The 24,519-nt window shown below is 42.5% G+C and overlaps 1 protein-coding gene across 9 annotated transcripts in view; it reads left to right on the forward strand.

The window, feature by feature from the left end:
• Positions 1-284: 284 nt before the first annotated feature.
• LOC144494902 (terminal uridylyltransferase 7-like) overlaps positions 285-24,519 on the forward strand; it is a 90,740-nt gene continuing 66,505 nt past the window's right edge. For 7 of the 9 annotated variants that reach the window (XM_078214426.1, XM_078214431.1, XM_078214427.1 and 4 more), the window contains exons 1-2: positions 288-486; positions 12,407-12,937. In XM_078214426.1, the coding sequence (XP_078070552.1) occupies positions 12,430-12,937 (508 nt within the window). In that variant the 5' untranslated portion in view covers positions 288-486; positions 12,407-12,429. Of the gene's footprint in view, positions 487-12,406; positions 12,938-24,519 lie in introns of all 9 variants that reach the window. The other 2 variants (XM_078214432.1, XM_078214435.1) reach the window with 2 other exon arrangements.

Raw genomic sequence — 24,519 nt, forward strand, 5'->3', positions numbered from 1 at the left:
ACTGTTCCCTCTCCACAAATGTCAGACCTGCTGAGTTTCTCCAACATTTTGTTTTAAAATGGAACTAAAATCTTCTGATTCAAGAGCCAACGCACTAAATAACTAATCCAAGATGAACTTGAAATACAAAAACTAACCCCAACAAAATATTAATGCAGCACCTTCAAACAAAAACTAACCATTGTCACTGAGGAGTGGGGATAGATGAGAATCTCCCCAGTCCAATTGCCTTGGTGTTTGTGTTTCAGAGCTTCTTGCAGTTTGGTTGGTGGCCTGCAGGGACAGTTATTGTGGAGGTTGTGACTGGAGGAAGCTGTTCTCTGGAGACTGTGCGGTGGTTTTGTGTCTGACTTTCTGTGTTTGTCTGAGGGGAATGCGCAGCAGCAGCCGGAAGGAAGGAAGGAAGGAAGGAGGGAGGAAGGAAGGCAGGCGGGCGGCAGGCAAGAGGCAGCAGCAGTGGCGAGGAGCCAGGGACAGGAGCCACAGGTTAGTCTCCTTCTCCCCTCACTCCTCGGGTGTCCCTCCAGCCGCAGAGAAAGCGGCGCCTTGTGCAGAGAGAAGCAGCGGGGAAGGGGAGGCTGCTGGAAAGTGTCGGCCCGCTCGGTAACGGTTGTTGTGAGCGGGTAGGCCCCGGACCTTGTGCTGTGGCCTCCCACACACACGCACATTTACAATATTCTCCCCCTCCTTCCCACCTTAACACACAAGTTGATGCCCCCCAAAAAAGCTGAACTTGAAATGATGCAGTTTAAGGGGTGCAGAACATGATGTGGAGCTTGTTTTGACTTTTGGATGAAGCCACAAGCCGGGGGGCGGTTGACAGTGGGGGTGAGTGCTGAAGTTAATGGACTAACAGGTCAGCTTCCCTCCCAGTATTATTGCCCCACTCCTAAAACTGATCTTCAGTAAAACAAGGAGCAAGAAGACCTCGGCACATTTCCACATCTTATTTGTTTATGTGGTAGTTTGTTCCGACTCATTTTGTAGAAGTATTGTATGTTAGTGATCATAGATTAGACACGGCGGCTGGATTACCGTGTTTCTTACTGTTTATTTTAGTTTTCGCCAGTTGTCTGCTAATTGTTCAGTGGCGCAATTCCTCAAGTACTTTGGCCTTGTGGCTGATAGCTTGATTATCAGCAGACTATTTGACTGCTGAGTGCATCACATCTGAACCTAATTCTGGCCTCAATCAGTGTCCACACAAAGGTGATTTCTGACAGATCTCATTTCCTGGTGATTAGGGGACCAAAACCTGTTAGATTCCTTTCCTTACTGAAGATGATGGAAGAAATTTAGCATTTATACAAGGTTTTAAAAATTTGTTTATGTAGTGTGGACATTGCTGGCAAGGCCGCATTTACTGCATTTCCCTACCTGGCCTTGAGAAGGTGGCTGTGAATCACCTTCTTGCTCCACTGCAGTTCATGTAAATTTTTACAGCCATAGTGTTAAGGAGTTCCAAGATTTTGAACATAACATGAGGAGTAGGTCTTTCATTCCCTCGAGTCTGCTCTCCCGTTCAATAAAGTCAAGGCTGATCTGATCATGGCCTCAACTCCACTTTCCTGTCGACCCGACATAACCTTTGACTCCCTTGTAGTTAAAAATCAGTTCGCTCGTGCTTGAATAAATTCATTGACCCAGTCTGCACTACAGTGTGGGATAGAGAATTCCAAAAATTAACAATCCCTAAGAGAAGCCATTGCTGCTCATCTGTCTTAAGTGGGAGATCTTTCATTCTGAAGCTGCATCCCCAAGTTCTAGATTTCACCCATAAAGGGAAACATCCTCTCAGCATCTACCCTGTCGAACCCCCTCAATCTTATACTTTTCAATAAGATCACCTCTCGTTCTTCTAAAGTGCAATGAGTATAGGCCCAATCTGCTCAACTTTTCTTCTGAAGAGAACCTCTTCATCCGAGGAATTAATCTAGCAAACTCTGCTGAACTGCCTCTTATACAAGTATATCCCTCCTTAAATAAGGAGATCAAAACTGAATGCAGTATTCAAGGTGTGATCCTAGCAATGCCGTGTGCAGCTCCAACAATACTCCCCTCCTTTCTCGAATAGACGTGTTACATTTGTGGCTTTCGAATAGATGTGTTACATTTGTGGTTTTCCAATCAGCTGGGACCTTTCCAGAATCTTGGAAGTTTTTGAAGATTACAACCAATGCCCCCACTACGTCTACAAACACTTGTTCTACGGCCTTGGGATGAAGGCCATCAAGTCCAGAGGACGGTCAGCCTTTAGTTCCATTAGTTTGCCTAGTACATTTTCTCTAGTGAAAGTGATTGTTTCAGGTTCCTCCCTTTTTTTGTTCCTTGATTTTCTGCTATTCTTCGGATGCTTTTATTGTCATCTGTCATGAAGGTTGATGTACAATATTTGTTCAAAGTCTCTGCCATTTCTTTGTTGCTAAATATTAATTCCATACAAATTCCCCAGACTCAGCCTCTAAGGAGCTAATGTTTCCGTTAATGAATCTCTTCCTTTTTATAGACTTGTCGAAGCTCCTACGGTCTGTCTTTATAATTTTTGCAAGTTTACTTTCGTACCAATTTCTTCCTTTGGCGATGGAAAGCATATTAAATTCAGTGGGAGGTTCACCTGCCACCTACGTGTGCCCACCGCTGTCTACTATGCTCCCACCATAATTATACCAACTGAGAGTGTTGCGATAGCAGCCTGGCTGACAGTGGGCCAATTGAGGCTTGGTGGCAGCATCTTGAACACCACTCATATTGCTATTGCATAATAGCAGCTGAAAGTAGCTAACTGTCTTAGATCAGTTCGTAAGTTTGTGAGATATATGGCGTAAAATGATCTGATCAGGGTAGTCTTTGATGTGCCTTATTTCATAATCAAGCTTGTATGGTGTGCAAATGGCTTCTTGGGCCCTATTTAAGCAATTGCCGATACGGTCAATCTTATAGTGTGTGGAACTGTAAGAATCCCAACAAGTACATTGGCCAGGCTTGCCGTAGACTATGATAGAGACCCGCCTGGCAGATTTCTCAACTATTATTTCAAGGAAAGGGAACTCATTTCACTGCTTCATTTCAGAGGTGAATTTCAACACAGGATGGAGCCAATTAAGACGTGTAAGGAAATTATTACCTGCGGCTGCAGTTTTAAATATAACAAACATGTCATCCATATCGGAAATATGTAAGGGGTAGGAGGTTAGGTGTAATTTCAGTGAAGACATGTTTCTCATGGAACCTAACAAAGATGTTTGCAAGAGCTCTGCCTAGAGGAGATCCCATTTGGGCATTCATGGTGTTGCTAAAACTGAATTCAACTACGCAAGCTGTTGAGTTCATAAGTTCGATGCATACTGGTTTACACAATGGTGTCAGGAATTGATCATCGTGATATAGTGCTGCAGTGCAATATCTGTGGCTTCCTTAAGCAGATCATTGGTGAATAGGCTAGCAATGTCAAATGAGCACATGGACACACCATTCCTGTCGAAATGCAAGTCCTGTATGGTATTTGCAAGACTTTGTTCTTTGCAGACAGAAAGAACACATACACACACACTGTCTGTTTCAGGTAAACAAAATAAGTGACACCATTTGCTGGTTCATTCCTCAGGACAATGCCTTGAATAATTGGAGTTGAGCTCCATGTTTTAAATTCCAAACTATGCTTGGCAGTTAAGTGTCAGTTACCATCAACTGGTGTGTTCTCCATGGCATGCCTCCACCATTCAGAATCCACTACCGGCATTCTCTTCTCAAACAGTATAAATTTGTTGACTTTCCTTGTACTGTATTCTTGCAAATGTCCTGATGAGTGCAAGACAGAAAGCTTCAATTTTTTTAAAAAATCCCTAATTTTCAGCAGTACTCTAGGAGGGATTTTGGGTTTGGAAGATGCTGTCAAAGAAACTTTGGTGAATCACTGCATTGTCGTGGATGGTACTCACTGCTGCCACTCTGACCTGGTGGTGGAGGAAGTGAATGTTCATGGTAATGTATGGCAGGTCGATCAAACGTGCTGATTTGTCTTGGATAATGGCGAGCTTCTTGAGTGTTTTTGGGGCTGCATTCATCCAGGCAACTTGGGAGTAGTCCATCACGTTCGTAATTTGTGTTTTGTAGATGGTGGACAGGTTTTGGTAAGTCAGCGAGTAATATACTCATTGCAGAATTTCCAACCACTGACCTTTTCTAGTCACAGAATGTATGTGTCTAGTCCAGTTAATATTTTGGTCAGTAGACCCTCAGGATGTTGATGTTGAGGAATTAACTGAAGGCAATGCCATTGAATGCTAAAGGTAGATGGTTGGGTTCCCTCTCTTGTTGTTGGATATGGTCATTGCCTTTCACATGTGTGATGGGAGCCTGAGGGAAATGGAAACCAGCAGATAAAAGCCAGAGACCAACAAATAAAAGCAGTTGTGGTGAGTCAGCAGGAATTAGAAAGAGAGCACGGGGAGAGTAAGGCAACAATGAAAATCAACAAGTGACTTCCGAGAACAGCGGGTATGTGAAGAATCTGAAGTGAGCGCATAGCTGAAGGAGTTCAAGGACAGAGTAGAATGAACGTGAGCATCAAGGAAAAGGGATAAAAAGCCTCAAGGTCAGCACAAGGTAGGCTGCTGACTGGTGAGGCTGAGTCTTTGATAAATCCTTAGTTTACTTCTGTTAAATTTAGGTAGTTTAATAAGAGACACAGGAGCAGTCTTCAATCTCATGGAATGCATATCCTGTAATATGTGGAAACTCCAGAATGCTGCTCCTATCTTGGACAGCTACAAGTGCAGAGGCATCGTCAGCTGAAGCAGTTTGAATTCCAGGTTCCTGAGCTCAAGTGGCAGCTGGCATCACTGTGCTGCATCTGCGAGGCCAAGAGCTCGATAGATAGCACATTCTGGATGTAGTGACCACAGATCAAGGGTATGCAGGCCGGGAGGGAATGGGTGACCACCAGACAATTAAGGCAGGTAGTGCAGGAGTGAGTGCATCTAACTCCCCATCTAGTATTCAGTTCTGTGCAAGTGATGGTTCCTCCAGCGTGTGCAGCCAGAGCTATAACCTACACTGGGAGGATGCAGGGCACAACTTCAAAATTTGCAGATGGCACAAAACTTGGAAGTATTGTGAACTGAGCGGATATTTATCCAGTGGAGTCGTTCTTTCACATCTTGGGTTTGATCCCCAGTCTGTGCCAATTTAGTTGAACAAAAATAAAAGATTGCAGATGCTGGAAATCTGAAATAAAATCAGAGAATGCTGGGAATAGCAGGTTGCACAGCAATTGTCAGAGTCAAACAAAGCTGGACAATTTTTAAGGCACTCATTGAAGGAGTTTTTAGTTACGTGAAATACTTTTATATTTTAGTTTGATGTCTTAAGTTGATAATGGAGTAACTCGTGAACTGGTAACACCCAAATCCTCCAGTAATGAGTAATGTTCTTGTTGAATGGCAGGATCACATTCATTTTCAAGAGGATATAGCCAGGCTGATGGAATGGACAGACACGGGGCAGATGAAATTTAATGCAGAGAAGTGTGAAATGACATATTTTGGTAGGAAGAACAAGGAAAGGCAATATAAAATAAAGGATACAATTCTAAAACATATGCAGGAGCAGAGAACCCTGGGTGTAAATGTACACAAATCATTGAAAGTGATACACAAGCTTGAGAAAGTGGTTAATAAGGTATGTGGGATCTTGGGTTTTATAAATAGAGGCATCAAGTACAAAAGCAAAGAAGTTATGATGAACCCTTTATAAAACATTGGCCGGTCAAACTGGAGAACTCTGTCCAATTGTGGGCACCACACCCTAGGAAGGCTCTGATACCATTAGAGGGATTGCAGAAATTATATTTAAGAATGGTTCTGGGAATTAGGGACTTCAGTTACATAGATTTGTGAAGCTGGAGCTGCTTTTCTCCCTAGAGAATAGAATGTTAAGAGGAGAATTGATAGAGGTGTTCAAAATCATCGGGAGTCTGGACTGAGTAGATGGGGGAAATTGTTCCCATTGGAACAAATGGATCAAGAACTACCGAGCACCAATTTAAGCCAGACGAAGCAGAGGCGACATGAGGAAAAATGTTTTTACACAGCAAGTAATTAGAATCAACTGCTTGAGTGTGTGGTGAGAGCAGATAGAATCTTGGCTTTCAAAAGGGAATTGGATAATTATCTGAGAAGCAAATGTTTTGCAGGGCTACGGGAAAGAGGCAGGAGAGGGGCTCCAGTTGGGTTGCTCTGGGAGAGAGCCGGTCTGAATGACATCCTCCTGTGTTGTAACTATTGTATGATTCTATGGATGTTTTTTGCCCAAGCTGAATTTTGTGCAGGTTTTGCTGCATGTGGGCTCATACTGCTTCATTATTTGAGGAGTTGTAAATGGAACTGAATATTGTGCAATCATCAGACCTTATGGTTGAGGGAAGGTCATTGATGAAGGAGCTGAAGCTAGTTGTCTTAGGACACTACCCTGATGAATTCCTGCAATGCTGTCCTGGGACTGAGATCATTTGCCTTCCGCTTCCATCTTTCTTTGTGCTAGGTGTAACTTCAGCCAGTGGGGAGTTATTCCCCCAATTCCCGTGGTCTTCAATTTGACTAGGGCTCCTTGGTGCACACTCAGTCAAATGCTTTCACGTCAGATCTGGACCAGCTCTTTTTGACCAAGGCTGTAATGGGGTATTAAGCTGAGTGGCCCAGGTAAAAGTTGAGATTAAATAAATCAAGCTTTAAGTAAGCATTGAGGTAGGACAGGGGGAATGGGAAAGAAGGAAAAGGTAGGTGTTAAGGTGGAAGCCAGGACACATGTACTATCATGTCTTTTGTCATTTAATCTCTCTTGTCTTCTACCATATTGTCGATCTTTCCTTTTGTTCTCTCCACTAATCCCCCCCCCCCCCCCACTCTGATGTGGAGATGCCGGCGTTGGACTGGGGTAAGCACAGTAAGAAGTCTCACAACACCAGGTTAAAGTCCAAAAGATTTATTTGGTAGCACGAGCTTTTGGAGCAGCGCTCCGAAAGCTCGTGCTACCAAATAAGCCTGTTGGACTTTAACCTGGTGTTGTAAGACTTCTTATTGTTTGACTCTGACAGATGCTGTCCAAGCTGCTGAGTATTTCCAGCATTCTCTGATTCCATTTCAAGTTTCCAGCATCTGCAGTAATTTATTTTTGTTCAAATAAATCAACATTAGTCATTTATTAGTATCGTTTTCATGAATATTTTCATAATATTTATTAGTGTCACAAGTAGGCTTACATTAACTGCAATGCAGTTTAATGTGAAAGTCCCCTAGTCGCCACACTCCGGCGTCTGTTTGGGTACACTGAGGGAGAATTTAACACGGCCAATGCACCTAACCAGCACGTCTTTCAGACTGTGGGAGGAAACCGGAGCTCCCGGAGGAAACCCATGCAGACAAGGGGAGAACGTGCAAACTCCACACAGACAGTGACCCAAGCCGGGAATCAAACCTGGGTCCCTACATAGACTGGGGATCAAATCCAAGATGTTACAGTCTTTGCGAACTACTCACTGGATACATTTATTGACTCAATTAAGGAATTTTTAATCATGTATTTTAGTTTTGGCGTCTTAAGTTGATAGTGGAGTAGGTCATGAAATGTTAACATCCAAATCCTCCATTAATGAGTAAAGTTCTTGTTGAATGGCAGTATCACATTCATTACTAAGAATAAATTTTACAAATTTTCCTTTGCCATGTCAGTCTGAAGAGCTGATTCTGAACAATACTGCAGTGTGTAATTGTAAAATTATTTAAAAATAATCTAATCAAAGATTCTGTGTTGAAATGATAAAGCATAGGAACAAATCGCATTAGTTTCAAAGCCTGTCCACCCTTTCCCGGTAGTACTGTGGGTGTATCTACACCATATGGATTGCAGTAGTTCAAGAAGGTGATTCACCACCTTTCAAGGGCAATTAATGATGAGCAAGCTGGTCTTCCCAGCAACAACCCTGCCCAAGAATGAACATGAAAAGAATGGCACCATGGAGTTAATACAATAGTATTGGAAATGGATAAGCTTCTTGAGGGTACATTATGGGATGAAATTGGTACTCGGACTGATTGGTTTAATTAAAGATTGGAGGAAGTTGGAACCATGTACCTGCCAATACTATTCTAAAGAAAAATGCTAAAATGTGAATTTTGTCGCAAGTGTCACATTTTTCATTTTAACCACTTGGTTGTCCCTTCTATCTTTTTTCCCTAGCATTCCTGAATACTGGGGTAAAGCTCTGTGTATTCTGGACTTTCTCCAAAGAGCATTTGTTAATTTCTGAGCCTAGACAACAGCTAATTTACTTTCTTTCCAAGGGATGCTAAGACCACAAGTGAGATCAAATCAATCAGCACAGATAGACAAAACACTGAACTTGGGACTCTTCAGGCCCATGTGGTTCATTGCTAAAATAATAAATTTTAATTACATAGTATCTTTAACATCACAAAATGCAAAGGTCAAGCAATAGCAGATAAATAATTAAGGGAGGTGAGCAAAGATGTGATCGTTAACAGTATTTGAAGGGGAGGGCTTTAGGGAAGCAGCTCCTAGCGGTGCAGCCAAAGGCCTGAGTGCTATTCACTGAAAGAAGCTCTTGGGAAGGAAATGTGGATAGGAGGCCTGAAGAATAACGGAGAGCACAAGCTGACACACAAGACTGCAACAGGTCACAAATAATGTGGGAGGGCATATCTATGAGGAGTATGAATTCAATGTGCCCTGCAATTAGGAGCCAATGGGTGCTGGCCAGAAAAACGATGATAAAAAGCAGGATGCTAGTGGGGAAGTTTTGAACACGTGTATATCTTGGTTGGAGCTCGAGCTTGACAGGGAATGGTTGGGTGGGTTGGCTATGCTAAATTGCCCCTTAGTGCGTCAAAGGAGTTGAGGCTGGGGACATCTAATGTATTGATGAGGGTTCACTTTCAGGGTGGGTAAGGGAGGAGATGTATGTTGTTACAGAGCTGGATTTAGTTGCTCTCATTGATGGCTAGGGTATGGGATTTGAAACTCTAGTTCATGGTCATGGAGGGCACCGAGGTTGTATATTGTCAGATTTGGGAGTGATTAGCCAAGGAAGGAAAAAGAATTGGTGACCTCAAGTACAGAAGTTTTGGCCAGGGCAGAACAAGTTTAGACTTTTTACTAAAACAGGATTATCGTAGTTTAATAGAAAGACTTGTCTTCAACACTCATCCACAAGGAAGAATGCTCAAAGCAAGCTGTGTATTTAAATGGTGTCATGTGCTAATGTTCAAACAAAGTCAAAGGACACACTGTTTTAGAAGCACAGGAAAATTATACCATGTAATGCACAATATAATCATGCTGAATTGTAGCTGAATTAGTACGCTCTTAAAGTCAAACGGTTTTATGGCTTTTAGTAAACATCAGGATTATCTGCATCAAGATTGGCTGGATCTATCAAAACTATTCTTTTTTAAAATAAAAGGTAGCCTTTAATTTATTAGGACTGGGTAAACTTTTTAGGGCCTGACTGTTAATGTTGGTCCCACTATTTGTTTCATCATCACAATGGAATAATTGTGTTTGTAGAGTTAAGATCAAATCTTGTACGTGTAACCTCTCCAGCCCAGAATGCTTGGAACCAAGGTATTTTTGGATTTTGGAATTTTCTGGTTTATAGAATAACATTAGAATGCCTAACCAAAAATATGTGAACCACATATAAAACCTGAGATGCAAAACATGTCCAAATAAGTGTTAAGACATGAACGTTTTCAAATCCATTCATTTGAAATAGGGGTGATTCGCTAATACATAGGGATCCAGAAAAAATTGAGCATCGTCAACAATTAAGCAATGCAACCCTTTATAACTATTCTCTGAGGCTTGTAAATCTCAATGTCTTGATTTTGATTTGATTTGATTTATTGTTGTCACATATTAGCATACAGTGAAAAGTATTGTTTCTTGCGCGTTATACAGACAAGGCATACCGTTCATAGAGAAGGGAAGGAGAGAGTGCAAAACGTAGTGTTACAGTCATAGCTAGGGTGTAGAGAAAGATCGACTTAATGCGAGCTAAGTCCATTCAAAGGTCTGATGGTAGCAGGGAAGAAGCTGTTCTTGAGTCGGATGGTACGTGACATCACTCTTTTGTATCTTTTTCCCGACGGAAGAAGGTAGAAGAGAGAATGTTCAGGGTGCGTGGGATCCTTAATTATGCTGGTTGCTTTGCCGAGGCAGCGGGAAGTGTAGATATGGATGGGAGGCTGGTTTGCGTGATGGATTGGGCTACAATCACGACCTTTTTTAGTTTCTTGCGGTCTTGGGCAGGGCAGGAGCCATACCAAGCTGTGATACAACCAAAAAGAATGCTTTCTATAGTGCATCTATAAAAGTTGGTGAGAGTTGTAGTTGACATGCCAAATTTCCTTAGTCTTCTGAGAAAGTAGAAGCGTTGGTGGGCTTTCTTAACTATACTTTGAAGACACTTGTAGTTATTTCAATTTCTTAGATAATCTGTAATCTACATCAGAGCTGCCTAAACTCTTTTCCATTGTGACTCCATTTTAACACATGCACACACAGTTATCAGCCCCTCTTCCCCAAACATACTGTAATAAAATCGCCGCACCCATTGGTCGAGTAGCTAAAGCCTGTGACGTAGAGGGGTCAGCTGGGATAAGGACAGGCAAGAATTGAAACAGCAAAGTTTGAAGCCGCCACCCAACTTCTCAGCACAGCCACATGACCTCCCGGTTTTTCCCAACATGTCAGTCAGTAACCAAGTGACACTACCCTGCCTCCATCAAGTCATAGAATCTCTACAGTGGTGAAAGAGGCCATTCGGCCCATCGAGCCTGCACTGATAACAATCCCACCCAGGCCATATCCCCATAACCCACATATTTACCCTGCTGGTCTCCCTGACACTAAGGGGCTATTGAGCATGGTCAATCAACCTAGCCCTCACATCTTTGGACTGTGGGAGGAAACTGGAGCACCCGGAGGAAACCCACGCAGACATAGGGAGAATGTGCAAACTCCACACAGACAGTTACCAGAGACCAGAATGAAACCTGGGTCCCTGGTGCTGTGAGGCAGCAGTGCTAACCACTGTGCCACCGTGCCATCAGTGTTCAAACATCGTGGGCCTGCTTCGCAGTCACTGCTGGAAGCATTTTGAAAGCTTAAAGAGCACTTTGGACTCACTGTCCACCCCTTGCTGTTTTGTAGCATTACTCTAGTGGTCCCAGGGTTGAGGATCAGAGAAGTTAGGAATCCAACTACAGAAATCACTAAAAGCTAAAAGTGAACCGGTGCATAAAATAAAGACTAATGGAATATTGACCTTTATCACAAAGGGGTTGGGATACTGTGATCAATTCTGAGCACTGCACTTCAGGAAGGATCTGTTGTTCTTGGAGGGAGTGCAACAGAAATTCACCAGAGTGATACTGGGTTATCAGGGGTCAATTATGAGGATATGAATTATTTTGTTGGGTATAGAAAGTTAAGGGGTGACCTACATGAGGTGTTTAAGGTGTTGATGGGGTAAAAAGAAATTATGTCCTCTGGTGGGGAAGTCCAGATCAAGAGTGCATAAACTTAAACTTAGATCCAGGCCATCAGTGTGATACCGTTAAGGGAATCCAGCACTTCCTTTCCAAAAAGCTGTTGAGGTTCTGTTAATTGAAAAATTCAAAAGAGAGATTGATAGATTTCTGTTAGGCAAGGGCTAGAAGGATTATGTAATTAAGGCAACTAGACTGCGTTAAGATATAGAACAGCCTTGATATAATTGAATGGAGGAAAAGGCTTGAGGGGTTGAATGATCGTCTCCTTTTTCTGTGTTCAAAGTATATTACAAAAAGTTAGTTAATTCTGTTTTCTCTGTATCTATTAAGGGGAAACATCTTGGGCTGATCATTTTAAATACTCAAAAAACTTTGTTCTACACTTGGTGTCAGATTTTGGTTAGGGTTGGTGATAGCATAGACAAATTTCCACCCGTTGTTCTCTGGAAAGAGTAAGAAGTCTCACAACACCAGGTTAAAGTCCAACGGGTTTATTTGGTATCACCTGTTGGACTTTAACCTGGTGTTGTGAGACTTCTTACTGTGCCTACCCCAGTCCAACGCCGGCATCTCCACATCATGGCTTCTCTGGAAAAAACATGCATGGTGGGCATCAGGTGAGTAAATAATTGAATTCAGTTGTGATAATTCCCATAGTTAAAAAATCTGCTAACACTCACTATACATGCTCACATGTAAAGAATGACCATGTAGACAAGCTGAAAAAGGATGGCCTGCATTGCACCAGGTTTCAGCAGTGTGAGGAGTAGTAAGAAATTTTAAAAATGTATATTTTACGGAAAGATCGAAATTAATATTTTTGTTTACAATTACAGATTCCTGTATCTAGTGAACCGAAATGGAGGAAAGGACAAGTTTTTCCAGAAGGAGCAAAGAGGTGGCCATTAACAAGGAAGAAACGAACTCTTGGAAGAGCCAAGAAAATCACTTTGCACCTGGAAGCTATTCAAAAGGTTTTAATAAAAGAACAGAAACCCCAAAGCAAAGGGAAGTGCAAGATATTTATGGTACTAGCCCAAGGAAAGGCACCCAACTGATCATGAACAGTCCAAATGCACTCATAAGAACAGGTTACAACACAGGGACACGATCCATTGATGGACGCAAGGAAAAAGGTAGAAAATGGCTCTCTGGTGAGAAGCAGGGTTCTCCAGTTCCGAATACAGAGAGGAAATGGAGGGACAATGCTTTTGAGTTGAAGTATAAATCTCCAACAAAGGACCTTGAGTACAATAAAACAGAACAGAATTACAAGACTCAAGGTAGCAGTGATAAAGTCAGGAATGCTAGAAAACAGCTTCACAAAGAATATGTAAATGATGAAATATTTGGAAAGCAAACAGAAGGTATGTTTCTTTTTTAGATCACTTATTTTAATGATTTTGTCCTTTACAGTAGTACCCACTCCTTCCCTCTCAATTCATGTTTAGTAGCTTTGGTTTCCAGAATTTGAAAATGATACTATAATTGAATCCTTCCTTTGAGCCCTGTTGAATAGCTCTGATGAAGAGGTCACCAAAGATTTAGCAACATGCCCAATTGCAGTCATGCAAAATAAAGTAAAGTTTATTTATTAGTCACAAATAAGGCTTACATTAACACTGCAATGAAGTTACTGTGAAATTCCCCGAGTCGCCACAGTCCGGCGCCTGTTCAGGTCGATGCACCTAACCAGCACATCTTCCAGACTCTGGAAGGGAACCGGAGCACGCGGAGGAAACACATGCAGACATGGGAGAACGTGCAAACACTACACAGACAGTGACCCAAGCCGCGAATCGAACCCGGGTCCCTGGCGCTTTGAGGCAGCAGTGCTAACCACTGTGCTACCATGCCGCAAAGCGGTGAGCTTTGCGATGAGCAGAGTTTTGACAAGGGGTCATCTGGACTCGAAAGGTCAGCTCTTTCCTCTCCTTACAGATGCTGCCGGACCTGCTAAGATTTTCCAGCATTTTCTCTTTTGATTCCACCTAGGCCTTATCCCCGTAACCCCACATATTTACTCCGGTAATCCCGCTAACCTATGCATCCTGGGACACAAAGGGGCAATTTAGCATGGCCAATGCACCTAACCGCACATCTTTGGACTGTGGGACGAAACCGGAGCACGCGAAGGAAACCCACGCAGACATGGGGAGAACGTGTAAACTTCACACAGACAGCAACCCAAGCCGAGAATTGAACCCAGGTCCCTGGAGCTGTGAGGCAGCAGTGCTAACCACTGTGCCACCGTAATTTCATATGTTAGAAAATCCGAAATCAAAACCCCAAAAATCTTATTATTGGCAATATGCAATATCTGCATCTGAATGGAAATACAAATTAAAACTTTATAATTGTCCCAAATATTCCATGCACCTATATGCCCACAAAAGCAAAAAACTTTTATACAGTTGCTCTAGATCTCATTTTCAGAGTGTTGATGGATTTCCTTACTTAACATTACGATTAAAAACTAACAACTAATTAATTGATTTGGTACCGTATATCATCCTGTATTTCAAGAAAACTTGAGCATTACAATGTAACATGGGAGGAACTTAATTGCAAATCTCCCAAAAATTTATGTCATAGAATCTGCAGAAGGAGGCCATTCAGCCCATCTAGTCTGCTCCAAATGAGCATCTTGTCCAGCCCACCCCCTACCCTATCTCTATAACCCTGGTTAATCCACCAAATTTGCAGATCTTTGAACTGGTCATTTCAACCTATGTCTGTCACCAAAACAGATTGTCTGGTCACGTACCTCATTGCTGGATGTTTGTGATGCTTTTCTGTGTACAAATTGGCTAGCACACTGCTTCAAAAATATTTTGTTGACTGTGAAGTGTTTTGGGAGGTCATGAAATGAGCTGTATAAATGCAAGTTCTTTCTAGCTTTAGAGGAGTAAGTAGTAAAGTCCCACACTTCCTCTGAAATCCCACCAGTTCAGTGCAGTATATAATTAGCAGTAAGTGGTTGGCACAAAGCAGGCATACTTGTAGTTTGATAACTGAAAGTGGACCTCACAATGCCATAGCTAAACTAGTCAGAGTAAGATTTTGGAGTGTGTCATAACCCCAACGGAGCAACTAAAAGTCAAAATTTGCAATATAGATAGATTTGTAATATGCAAAGGTCAGACTGGCCGATGACTCTCCAGCAGAACAGCAACAGGCTATTCCAAAATCCCTTGCTCTTGTGAGGCAGCCTCCCAGTAATGCAAATGACCCCGATCTCCAGGATTGGGCCATCTCAAATTGATGGGTGAGAATCCTGTGCTGCCCCAGTATATTTGGACTTCTAAAATGTCAAGGTTATTCAAGGTGCTGATCACTGAGTATGATAAAACATGCAGTCTATTCAGCTCGGGAGTTGTCCTTTTATCTATGTTCCTGATCCTGCAGTTGAAGTTTATCTTGTAATGCTGTTCCATTACATATCTCCAACATACTGCCGGGGCGGCACAGTAGCACAGTGGTTAGCACTGCTGCTTCACAGCTCCAGGGACCTGGGTTCGATTCCCAGCTTGGGTCACTGTCTGTGTGGAGTTTGCACATTCTCCTCGTGTCTGCGTGGGTTTCCTCTGGGTGCTCCGGTTTCCTCCCACAGTCCAAAGATGTGCGGGTTAGGTTGATTGGCCATGCTAAAAAAAAAAATTGCCCTTAGTGTCCTGAGATGTGTAGGTTAGAGGAATTAGTGGATAAATATGTAGGGATATGGGGGTAGGGCCTGGGTGGGATTGTGGTCGGTGCAGACTCGATGGGCCGAATGGCCTCTTTCTGTACTGTAGGGTTTCTATGATTCTATGATACTCTAGTGTTCACCTCCTTTCAATTATAAAAATCAAAGTCTTAATTCTCTGATACCAGGGATAAGTTTCATTGTCTTTCTCTGTAGCACTTGCAAGGCTTGGTTATTTCCTGATTACCCAGACTACAATCAATGGACAGATTTTAGTCTTAGACTTCTATCCTATTGAAGCAAAAGCAAGATACTGCAGATGGTGGAAATCTTAAAGGAAAGCAGAAGATATAGTAAATGCTCAGCAGGTCAGGCAGCTTCTAAGGAGAGAAAAACAGTGCTAGCTTTTCAGGTTGATGAGCTTTCATTAGTGCTGGACAAAGTTAGAAATGCAATAGGTTTCAAGCAAGGATAAAGAACAACGGAGACCAATGATAGGGCACAAGGCAGGAGAAATTAAATGAGATAAAGGTGCATGGCAAAATGAGATGGAACAATAGACACAGCCAGAGAAGGCATTAATGGGAATAGCAGAATTGCCAAGAGCTACCTAAATGAGGGCAGTGCTATGATCAGAAATTGTTGAACTTGATGTTGAGTCTGGAAGGCTGCAAAGACAAAGTGCCCAACTGACAGATGATGCTCCTGTTTCTTGAGCTTGCATTGAACTTCATTGGAATAGTGTAAAAAGTTGAGGGCAGAGAGATCAGAATGTGAGTGGAGCAGAGAATTAAAATGATAGGCTGGGGTCATGTTTGTGGATTTAATGTAGCTGTTCCGCAAAAGTGGTGACACGATCTGAGCTTGTTCTCTCCGACGTAGAGAAGACCAGATTGTGAGTGGCAAATGTAGTCTACTAAACTGAAAGATATACAAGTAAATAGCTGCCTCAACTGGAAGGAGTATTTGGAGCCCTGGAAGGTGTGAAGGGAGGAGGCAAAAAAACAAGTGTTTCAGATTAATTGCCTTTCTGATGGTTAAATCTGTTATGCTCTCCACACACGCTGCCTGACCTGCTGAGTATTTCCAGCATCTTCTGTTTTAATTACCCTTGAATTCTTTGTCATCTTTGTCAGGCCAAATTTCCAGACAGACTATCTTGCTGGAAAAGTTTATTTTGTACCAATGTGCCTATTTCCTTTACCTCTTAGTTCTATATGCCATGATCATCTATTCCGATTCCTTTCTTATTCCGTCTGTCGTTCCTTCGGACACGGAGTTCATGAGTGTTGTTGCACTTCTTTCCATCGTTGGTGTTTAATTATGTTTTAGATTCCTGCACAAATTCACAATTTTCACCTCAAACATGCATTCAGTCATTTTGTTGTAAATGCTTACAACAATCACCAGCTGGCCTGGTTCCTGACTGCAAGAATTGTATTATATAGACGATAAATGTCTTCATAGGTTGACCTTTGGCCCATGTGATCTGGACTGGTTTAATCATCTGAGGGGTATGGAGAGGAAGTTTTAAAAATATTTTTATTAAAGATTTTCCCCCACTTTTACAGATAATGAAGCAAGCCCTCAAGGATTGATACAGTATAGCATAATAATTTTCCCACATATGCAGACAGACAAGACCAACAAATATTACAATTGGTTTAGAATATCAATTAGAATTCATTGTACCGATAAGTGAAAGGATATTACACAGAGTAGGGAATAACAGGATAAAGCCATGAGCCCACTGCATAATGATGCACACCTTTGCTCACAGGATAACAAGGACTGAGCTACAAAGCATTAGGAAGCCCCTATGGAGTCAAATACAACCAATCGGAGCCTAAAACAGTGCACCCAATCCTCCAAACAATGAAAGGATACTACAGAAAGAGGGATAGATAGAGGGATAGGGGATATAATCCCAAACCCAGGATGCGGCATTACAATGTACACTCTCACACACGGGATAAGAGGAGCAGAACTATACAGCTTCACAGGTAGAGTGTAGATAAAGATCACATGAATAACAGGATACCTCCCACTAGGAAGACCCAAACTTATAATACAATCTCCACATCTTCTAAGTACGAATTTTCAAAATAGCTGCTACTCTTGCCTAAACAGCCAAAAAAAGTAAGGGATATTGACACACAAAAGAAGGACCAATAAGCCAAGGATTCTCACACCACGCTTGGGCTCACCACAAAATAAGTCTCACTCATCTTCAGCCACACCAGAGGTGCCATTCAAACCCCACCATCAGCTGGGAAATTTAACCCATTGTGCACCAAGGAGATCCCCACCAACTGGAAGAGCTACATAACCTTATAAGAGAAACTCAGATAATGCGGAGCTCAAGTATCTGGGTTCACACTCGCCCCACAAACAACAGAATAATTGCCTCCCCCTCCCCAAAGGGGAACCTAAACCTCAAGAGGGAGAGTTGTCCAGAAGTTCCCAAAAGGGACATCTCTGGGAGGACAGCCTACTCCCTCATCTAGTATATTTTCCACAGGGTCCAGGAACAGGTAATCAAAGTAACTAGTGCCCTAACCTACCCAGCCAAGATAAACGTGGAACAGCGACACAACTAAGAGAAGGCTGACAAGCCAGGAGTATTCACGCCACCCCGGAGCTTCAAACAAAACAAATTTCCCCTATCATCAGTCACATATGAGATGTTATTCAGGCCCTGTCACTCCAGAATTCCACCCATTTTCCCCCATGAAGGAAATCTTCGTGGCAGGAGGAGTTGTTGTCCAGGTATCCACAGTCAGGATATCTCAGGGGAGGACAAGAATCTCCTCCTCCCAACAGGATGATGTGCTTACCATATTTTCCAGGAGTCAAACTACCAAGTAGCCATTGTCACGACCTAGGCAGCCAAGGAGGATATAAGAAACCAACCCAAAAAATGCGAAACAACCACATTTGGGTATGCACCAGTAAATATTTGGCCCAACTCCAGCTATGCCGGATGTTCCAACAACAATCAAACCCAGTCTTTTCCAGGATATATGATCTGTCTGTACCTCTTTAATCCCAAATTAACAGAAAAAGACAAAAGAAAAACACAACACCATTAGTTCTACAATAAGGACTTATAAGACCATGCCCACCCACCTCTTTACCAGACCTCATGTCTACCACTCTGCTGTAGGGCTACTCATCTTATCCATTATTAAAGTAAAGAATGCCATATAATTTAAAACTCCATTATAAATGCCAGGATAATAATATTTTAAAAATTGGAGAAATATCACATAACCTTGGGCAGATCCCTCTCTCCCGCTTGCGCGCACGCATGCACACACGCACGCACTAAGATGAAATAGCAAAAATAGGAAAACGGAGTATTACTTGAATGGGTGTAAATTGAGAGGCGGATACTCAACGAGACCTCAGAGTCCTCGTGTATCTGACGCTGAAAGTAAGAGCGCAGGTACAGCAGGCAGTAAAGAAGGCAAATGGTATGTTGGCCTGTATAGCGAGAGGATTTGAGGATAGAGATGTTTTGCTGAAATTGTATAGGGTGTTGATGAGGCCACATCTGGAGTATTGCATGCAGTTTTGGTATCCTTATCTTACTATAGAGGGAGCACAGTAAAGGTTTACCAGGCTGATTCCTGGGATGGCAGGTCTGTCATATGAGGAGAGACTAAGTCAGTTAGGATTATGTTCACTGGAGTTTAGAAGAGTGAGAGGGAATCTCATAGAAACTTATAAAATTCTAACAGTGTTAGACAGGGCAGATTCAGAAACAATGTTCCCAATGGTGGGAGAGTCCAGAACTAGGGGTCATAGTTTGAGGATAATTGGTAAACCTTTTAAAACTGAGGTGAGGAGAAATTTCTTCACCCAGAGGGTAATGAATGTGTGGAATTCACTCCCACAGAATGTAGTCGAGGCCAAAACGTTGTCTGATTTCAAGAAGAAATTAGGTATGGTTCTTGGGGATAAAGGGATCAAAGGATATGGGGTGGGGGCAGAATCAGGGTATTGAATTTGATGATCAGCCATGATCAAAATGAATGGCAGAGCAGGCTCGAAGGGCCAAATGGTCTACTTCTGCTTCTAGTTTCTATATGCCTCAGTGCTCGTATATCATACACCCATGTCAGGATAAAAGACAATTTCATAAAATCAGGATTATAATCACAAGGGGCGTAATTCAGGATTAATGATGAACTGCAGGATAATATAACCATCCGCTGAGCTTGAAAAGGCCAAAGCCTTGGCAGGATTGACAAGCAACATCAAGGATCTATCGATAGTTTCATCGAGGCCTCTGCTAGCCCCAGCAGGTGGTGAGGTACAAAAACGTCCGGCCATCTCCAGCCACCCTCAACACACATTGAGAGCAAGACAACATAAGACTAGTGATTGGGGCCTCATCTCAAAGAACAGATACACTATGTCTCTATGAACTTGAAACGTCCAGCCTACAAACTGAGATTACAGAAGCATTGCAGCCAGTTCTCAAATTCAGCTCCCCTTGAGAGATCGGGAAGACTGACATTCCTTCTCCAGCCCCATTTCCCCGAATTAGCCAGGATGTCCGACATACCTTGTAGCAGGATTTCCGAGGACTGAAGGTGAGCCTCCAACGAGGAAACAGCCCTCTCGACTGACAGGATTCTTTCCTCTGCTTCATCCGTTTTCTTTCAGATATCTTGTAGTTCATCAATGTGAGCACCAATGATCTGTACCAGGGAGTTGAGAGCGTCATCCACAACTTTACTCGCAATGGCAGGCATCATCTTGATGCCTATAACATTGTCAGAGCATAAGCCCATTCACCAGCTAAACCGCCACTGTGAACAAGGCCCCACCCCAGCTGTCTCTGACTGTCTTGATCAAACAAGGATTTTCTTGACTTTACACCGCTCCCATCACCCCACTCAACCAGGATCTTCCAGAAACATGGCATTGAGTATACACTCCAGGATTAGATGATTATGCGTCTTGCATCAGGATAAATAAAAGGCTTAAAAGATGAATAACACCAGAGCTTATGACAAAAAGGGTGGTAAAAAGGTTAGTAAAGGAACAAACAAAGGTGTGATTGAAGAAGGAATCAATGGTACCTTAGGGTCTTGCAGAAGCAATTTGAGCATTTTAGAATAGTACAAAATCCCTGGAGTAGTAATCTCAGTGCCATGCACCAGACTGGCACCAGGGCCAATTGTATGATTAGCACTGCTGCCTCACAGCGCTAGGGACCCAGGTTTGATTCCCGCTTGGGTCTGTGTGGAGTCTGCACGTTCTCCCCATGTCTGCATGGGTTTCCTCCGGGTGCTCCAGTTTCCTCCCACAGTCTGAAAATGTGCTGGTTAGGTGCATTGGCCATGCTAAATTCTCCCTCGGTGTACCCGAACAGGCGCTGGAATGTGACGACCAGTGGATTTTCACAGTAGCTTAATTGCAATGTTAATGTAAGCCTACTTGTGACATTAATAAATGAACTTTAAGGACAAAAGTAGTCTATAAAATTCCTCTCCCTATCCCCTAGATGATTCACCAGTTCAGGAAATCAAATAGACCAAGGGTCAACCTATAAAGACACTTATCTTCTACATAATACAATCTCTAGCCAGTCAAGAACCGGTCCTGTTCCCTTTTTAAGGCAGGCAGAAACTCAGCACCGACCCAGTCAGTCAATAACGTCGTTCAGTGGTTCGCTCTTCTTTTGGAAAAGAAGGGACATCTTATGTCCAGTCTTATTTCTACTCTTACATTGTTTTAACTCTTTTCCCAATCTGTTAAATGGAAATAATCTATCAGTAGGAAGATTATCCAGACCTTTAACTATTTTATAGGCCTTTAACAGATCACCTGTTTATCTATGTGTTTCTAAAATAAATGGATCAAGATCCTTGAATCATAGAATCATACAGTGCAGAAGAGGCTCTTCGGCACCGACACACGAGAAACACCTGACCTCCCATCTAATCCCATTTACCAGCACTTGGCCCATATCCTTGAATGTTATGATATGCCAAGTGCTCATCCAGATACTTTTTAAAGGATATGAGGCAATCCGCCTCTACCACCCTCAGGCAATGCGTTCCAGAACACCACCAAACTCTGGGTAAAAAGCTTTTTCCTCACATCCACCCTAAATCTCCTGTCCCTCACCTTGGACCAATATCCCTTTGTGACTGATCCTTAACTAAGCGAACAGCTGCTCCTTATCCACTCTGTCTATGCCCTCACAATCTTGTACACCTCGATCAGGTCTCCCCCTCGGTCTTCTCTGCTTCGAAGAAAACAACCCAAGCCTACCCAACCTCTCTTCATAACTTAAATGTTCCATGCCAGGCAGCATTGTGGTGAATCTCCTCTGCACCCCCTCCAGTGCCATCACACCCTTCCGATCATGTGGCAACCAGAACTGCACACACTAGCTGTGGCCTCACCAAAGAACTCCAACATGACTTCCCTTCTTTTAGTAAGCTAGCCTCGATTGATAAAGGCAAGCATCTCATGTCTTTTTTAGCACCCTACTAACATGCCTTTCCGCCTTCAGAGATCTATGGACAAACACACCAATGTCCCTTTGTTCTGTGGAACTTCTTGGTGTCATGCCATTCATTGAATACTTGTCAACTTATTCCTTCCAAAGTCTATCACCTCACACTCTTCAAGTTTTAAATTCCATCTGCCACTTAGCTGCCCATTTGACCATCCCATCTATATCTTCTTGTAGCCCAAAACACTCAGCCTCACTATTAACCATCCGACCAATCTTTGTGCCATCTGCAAACTTATTAATCCTAACCCCCACATATATTGTCTATATAAATGATGAATAATTGGGGACCCAGCACAGATCCCTGTGGTACGCCACTGGACACTGGCTTCCAGTCACTAAAGCAGCTTTCTGTTTCCTACAAGTGAACCAATTTTGAATCCACTTTATCAAATTACCCTGTATCCCATGTGCATTTACCACCTCTATAAGTCTCCCATGTGGGACCTTGTCAAAGGCTTTGCTGAAATCCATATAAACTACATCAACTGCACTACCGTCATCTACACACCTGGTCACCTCGTCAAAAAATTCAATCAAATTTGTTAAGCATGACCTCGCTCTGACAAAGCCATGCTGACTTTCTGATCAAGCCTTGCCTCTCCAAGTGGAGACAGGTGCTCTCCTTCAGAATTTTCTCCAATAATTTGCCTACTACTGACATGAGACTCACTAGTCTGTCATTCCCTGGCTTATCTCTACAACCTTTCTTAAATTGCAGAACCACATTAGCTGTTCTCAAGTTGTCTGGCACCTCCCCCATGGCTAGAGAGGAATTTAAAATTTGGGTCCGAGCCCCTGTAATCTCCTCCCTTGCCTGCCAAAGCAGTTTGGGACACAATTCATCTGGACTTGGAGATTTGTCCACTTCTAAGCCTGCCAACACCTCCAATACCTTGTCCTTCCCTATGTCAATTTGCTCAAGAACCTTGTAGTCTCGCTCCCTGAATTCCATACCTTTATCCTTTTGGGTGAAGATGGATGTGAAGTATTTATTCAATACTCGACCAATGCCCTCTTGCTCCACTCACAAATTTTACTTGCCAGACTTTTCTCATATCCCCTCTTTGCTTTTCTAATTGCTTTTTGAAGTTCCACCCTGCACTTTCTGTACTTCACTAATGCTGCCATTGATTTGTACCCTTGTACCTCTAAAAGCCTTTCTTTTCTTCCTCATTGTATCCTGAATATCTCTGCCAATCCATGGTTCTCTGGGCTTGTTACTCCTCCTTATCACCCTAGAAGGAATGTGCTGGGCTTGTACCCTCCCTATTTCCATTTTGAATGCCCCTCACTGCTCTTCTCAAGATTTCCCCACTAGTTGCTGTTCCCAGTCTACCTTGTAAGAAGTTTAACAACACCAGGTTAAAGTCCAACAGGTTTATTTGGTAGCAAAAGCTACTAACCCAGTCTACCTTGGCCAGATCGTGCCTTATTTCACTAAAATCTGCCCCCAATCCAAAATGTTTTTCTGGCAACTTCTCTATTTTTTATCCATAACAAGCTTAAATTGTACCACATTGTGATCGCTATCACTAAAATGCTCCACCACCACCACCTCAACCACCTATCCAATTTAATTCCCCAGAATTGGCTTCAACACTACTTCCCTTGTTGGACCCTCTACTAAAAAGCTCTCCTGTACACATTCCAAGAAATCCACTCCATCCAAGCCCTTGAGTAGCCGAGGTTCTTTAAGTTAGGTATCAGTTTTGTTGTTCTCCTCTGGACCTTCTCCAAGGCCATTATATCACCCATCATTTCAGAATACAAAACTTTTGCCACAGTATTCTAGATGCGGTCTGAGCAGTGACCTCCGCAGAGTCAAAATTCTGTTTCTGATTTATATGGAATGATTCTATTAATACAATTCATTATCTTATTAGCTTTAGCTACAGTTTCCTTAATTGTTTCTGAAGCTTGAGCGATCGACACACAACCGTACTTTGATGATTTTCTCCTTCAACCTTTCAGTATTATTCCTTGCAAATGATACACATCGTCTGGGTTGGCCCTACAACATGCATAACATCACTTCTTTCTAAATTAAGTGCCATTTACTAATGTGATGCCCACTACCCAGCTAGATGAAACTTTTTTGGATTTGATGATAGTCATCTACTCCCTTGCATTGACTTTGGCGTCATTTGAAAATTTACTTCATCCTCTTGACATCGCTGTCCAATCAGTAATAAGTAGTGTGAAAAGTAATGGTCTTAGGACCAATCCCTGAAGGGCACTGCAAATGACATGTTTCCAACCTGAATTGCATTGTTAATGACAACCTTTTGACTGTGGGATAAAATCTAATTCCTAATGCAATATTTCAAATTTCTTCTACTAACCACAGGATTCTATCTTGTGATGTAACCAATTGAGGTTCCTTGTCAGAGGCTTTTGGAAAGCCAAGTTAGGCAAGGACTACTTTTCGTCAGTGGATTTTCCTCATTCTTTACCTTAGTGGCATCTTCAACAATTATCCAATCTGTTAGGCATAATGGATGTCAGCTGTTAGGCATCCAATTCCTTAGTTCAGATTTGTCCCCTTTTTTGGAAATTAGGAAATACATGAGCCAACTTCCAGTCTAAGGGAATCTCCCTTGATTCTATTCCTTAAGTGTAAATATAGCTGCTATATTTGAGAAAGGCAAGAGAGAAAAAACAAAAAAAATTGCCAACATGGATTTGTACATGGTAAATCGTGTCTAACCAGCTGATGAGTAACT

Source organism: Mustelus asterias, chromosome 6, assembly GCF_964213995.1.
Source record: "Mustelus asterias chromosome 6, sMusAst1.hap1.1, whole genome shotgun sequence".
NCBI classification, from domain to species: Eukaryota; Metazoa; Chordata; class Chondrichthyes; order Carcharhiniformes; family Triakidae; genus Mustelus; species Mustelus asterias.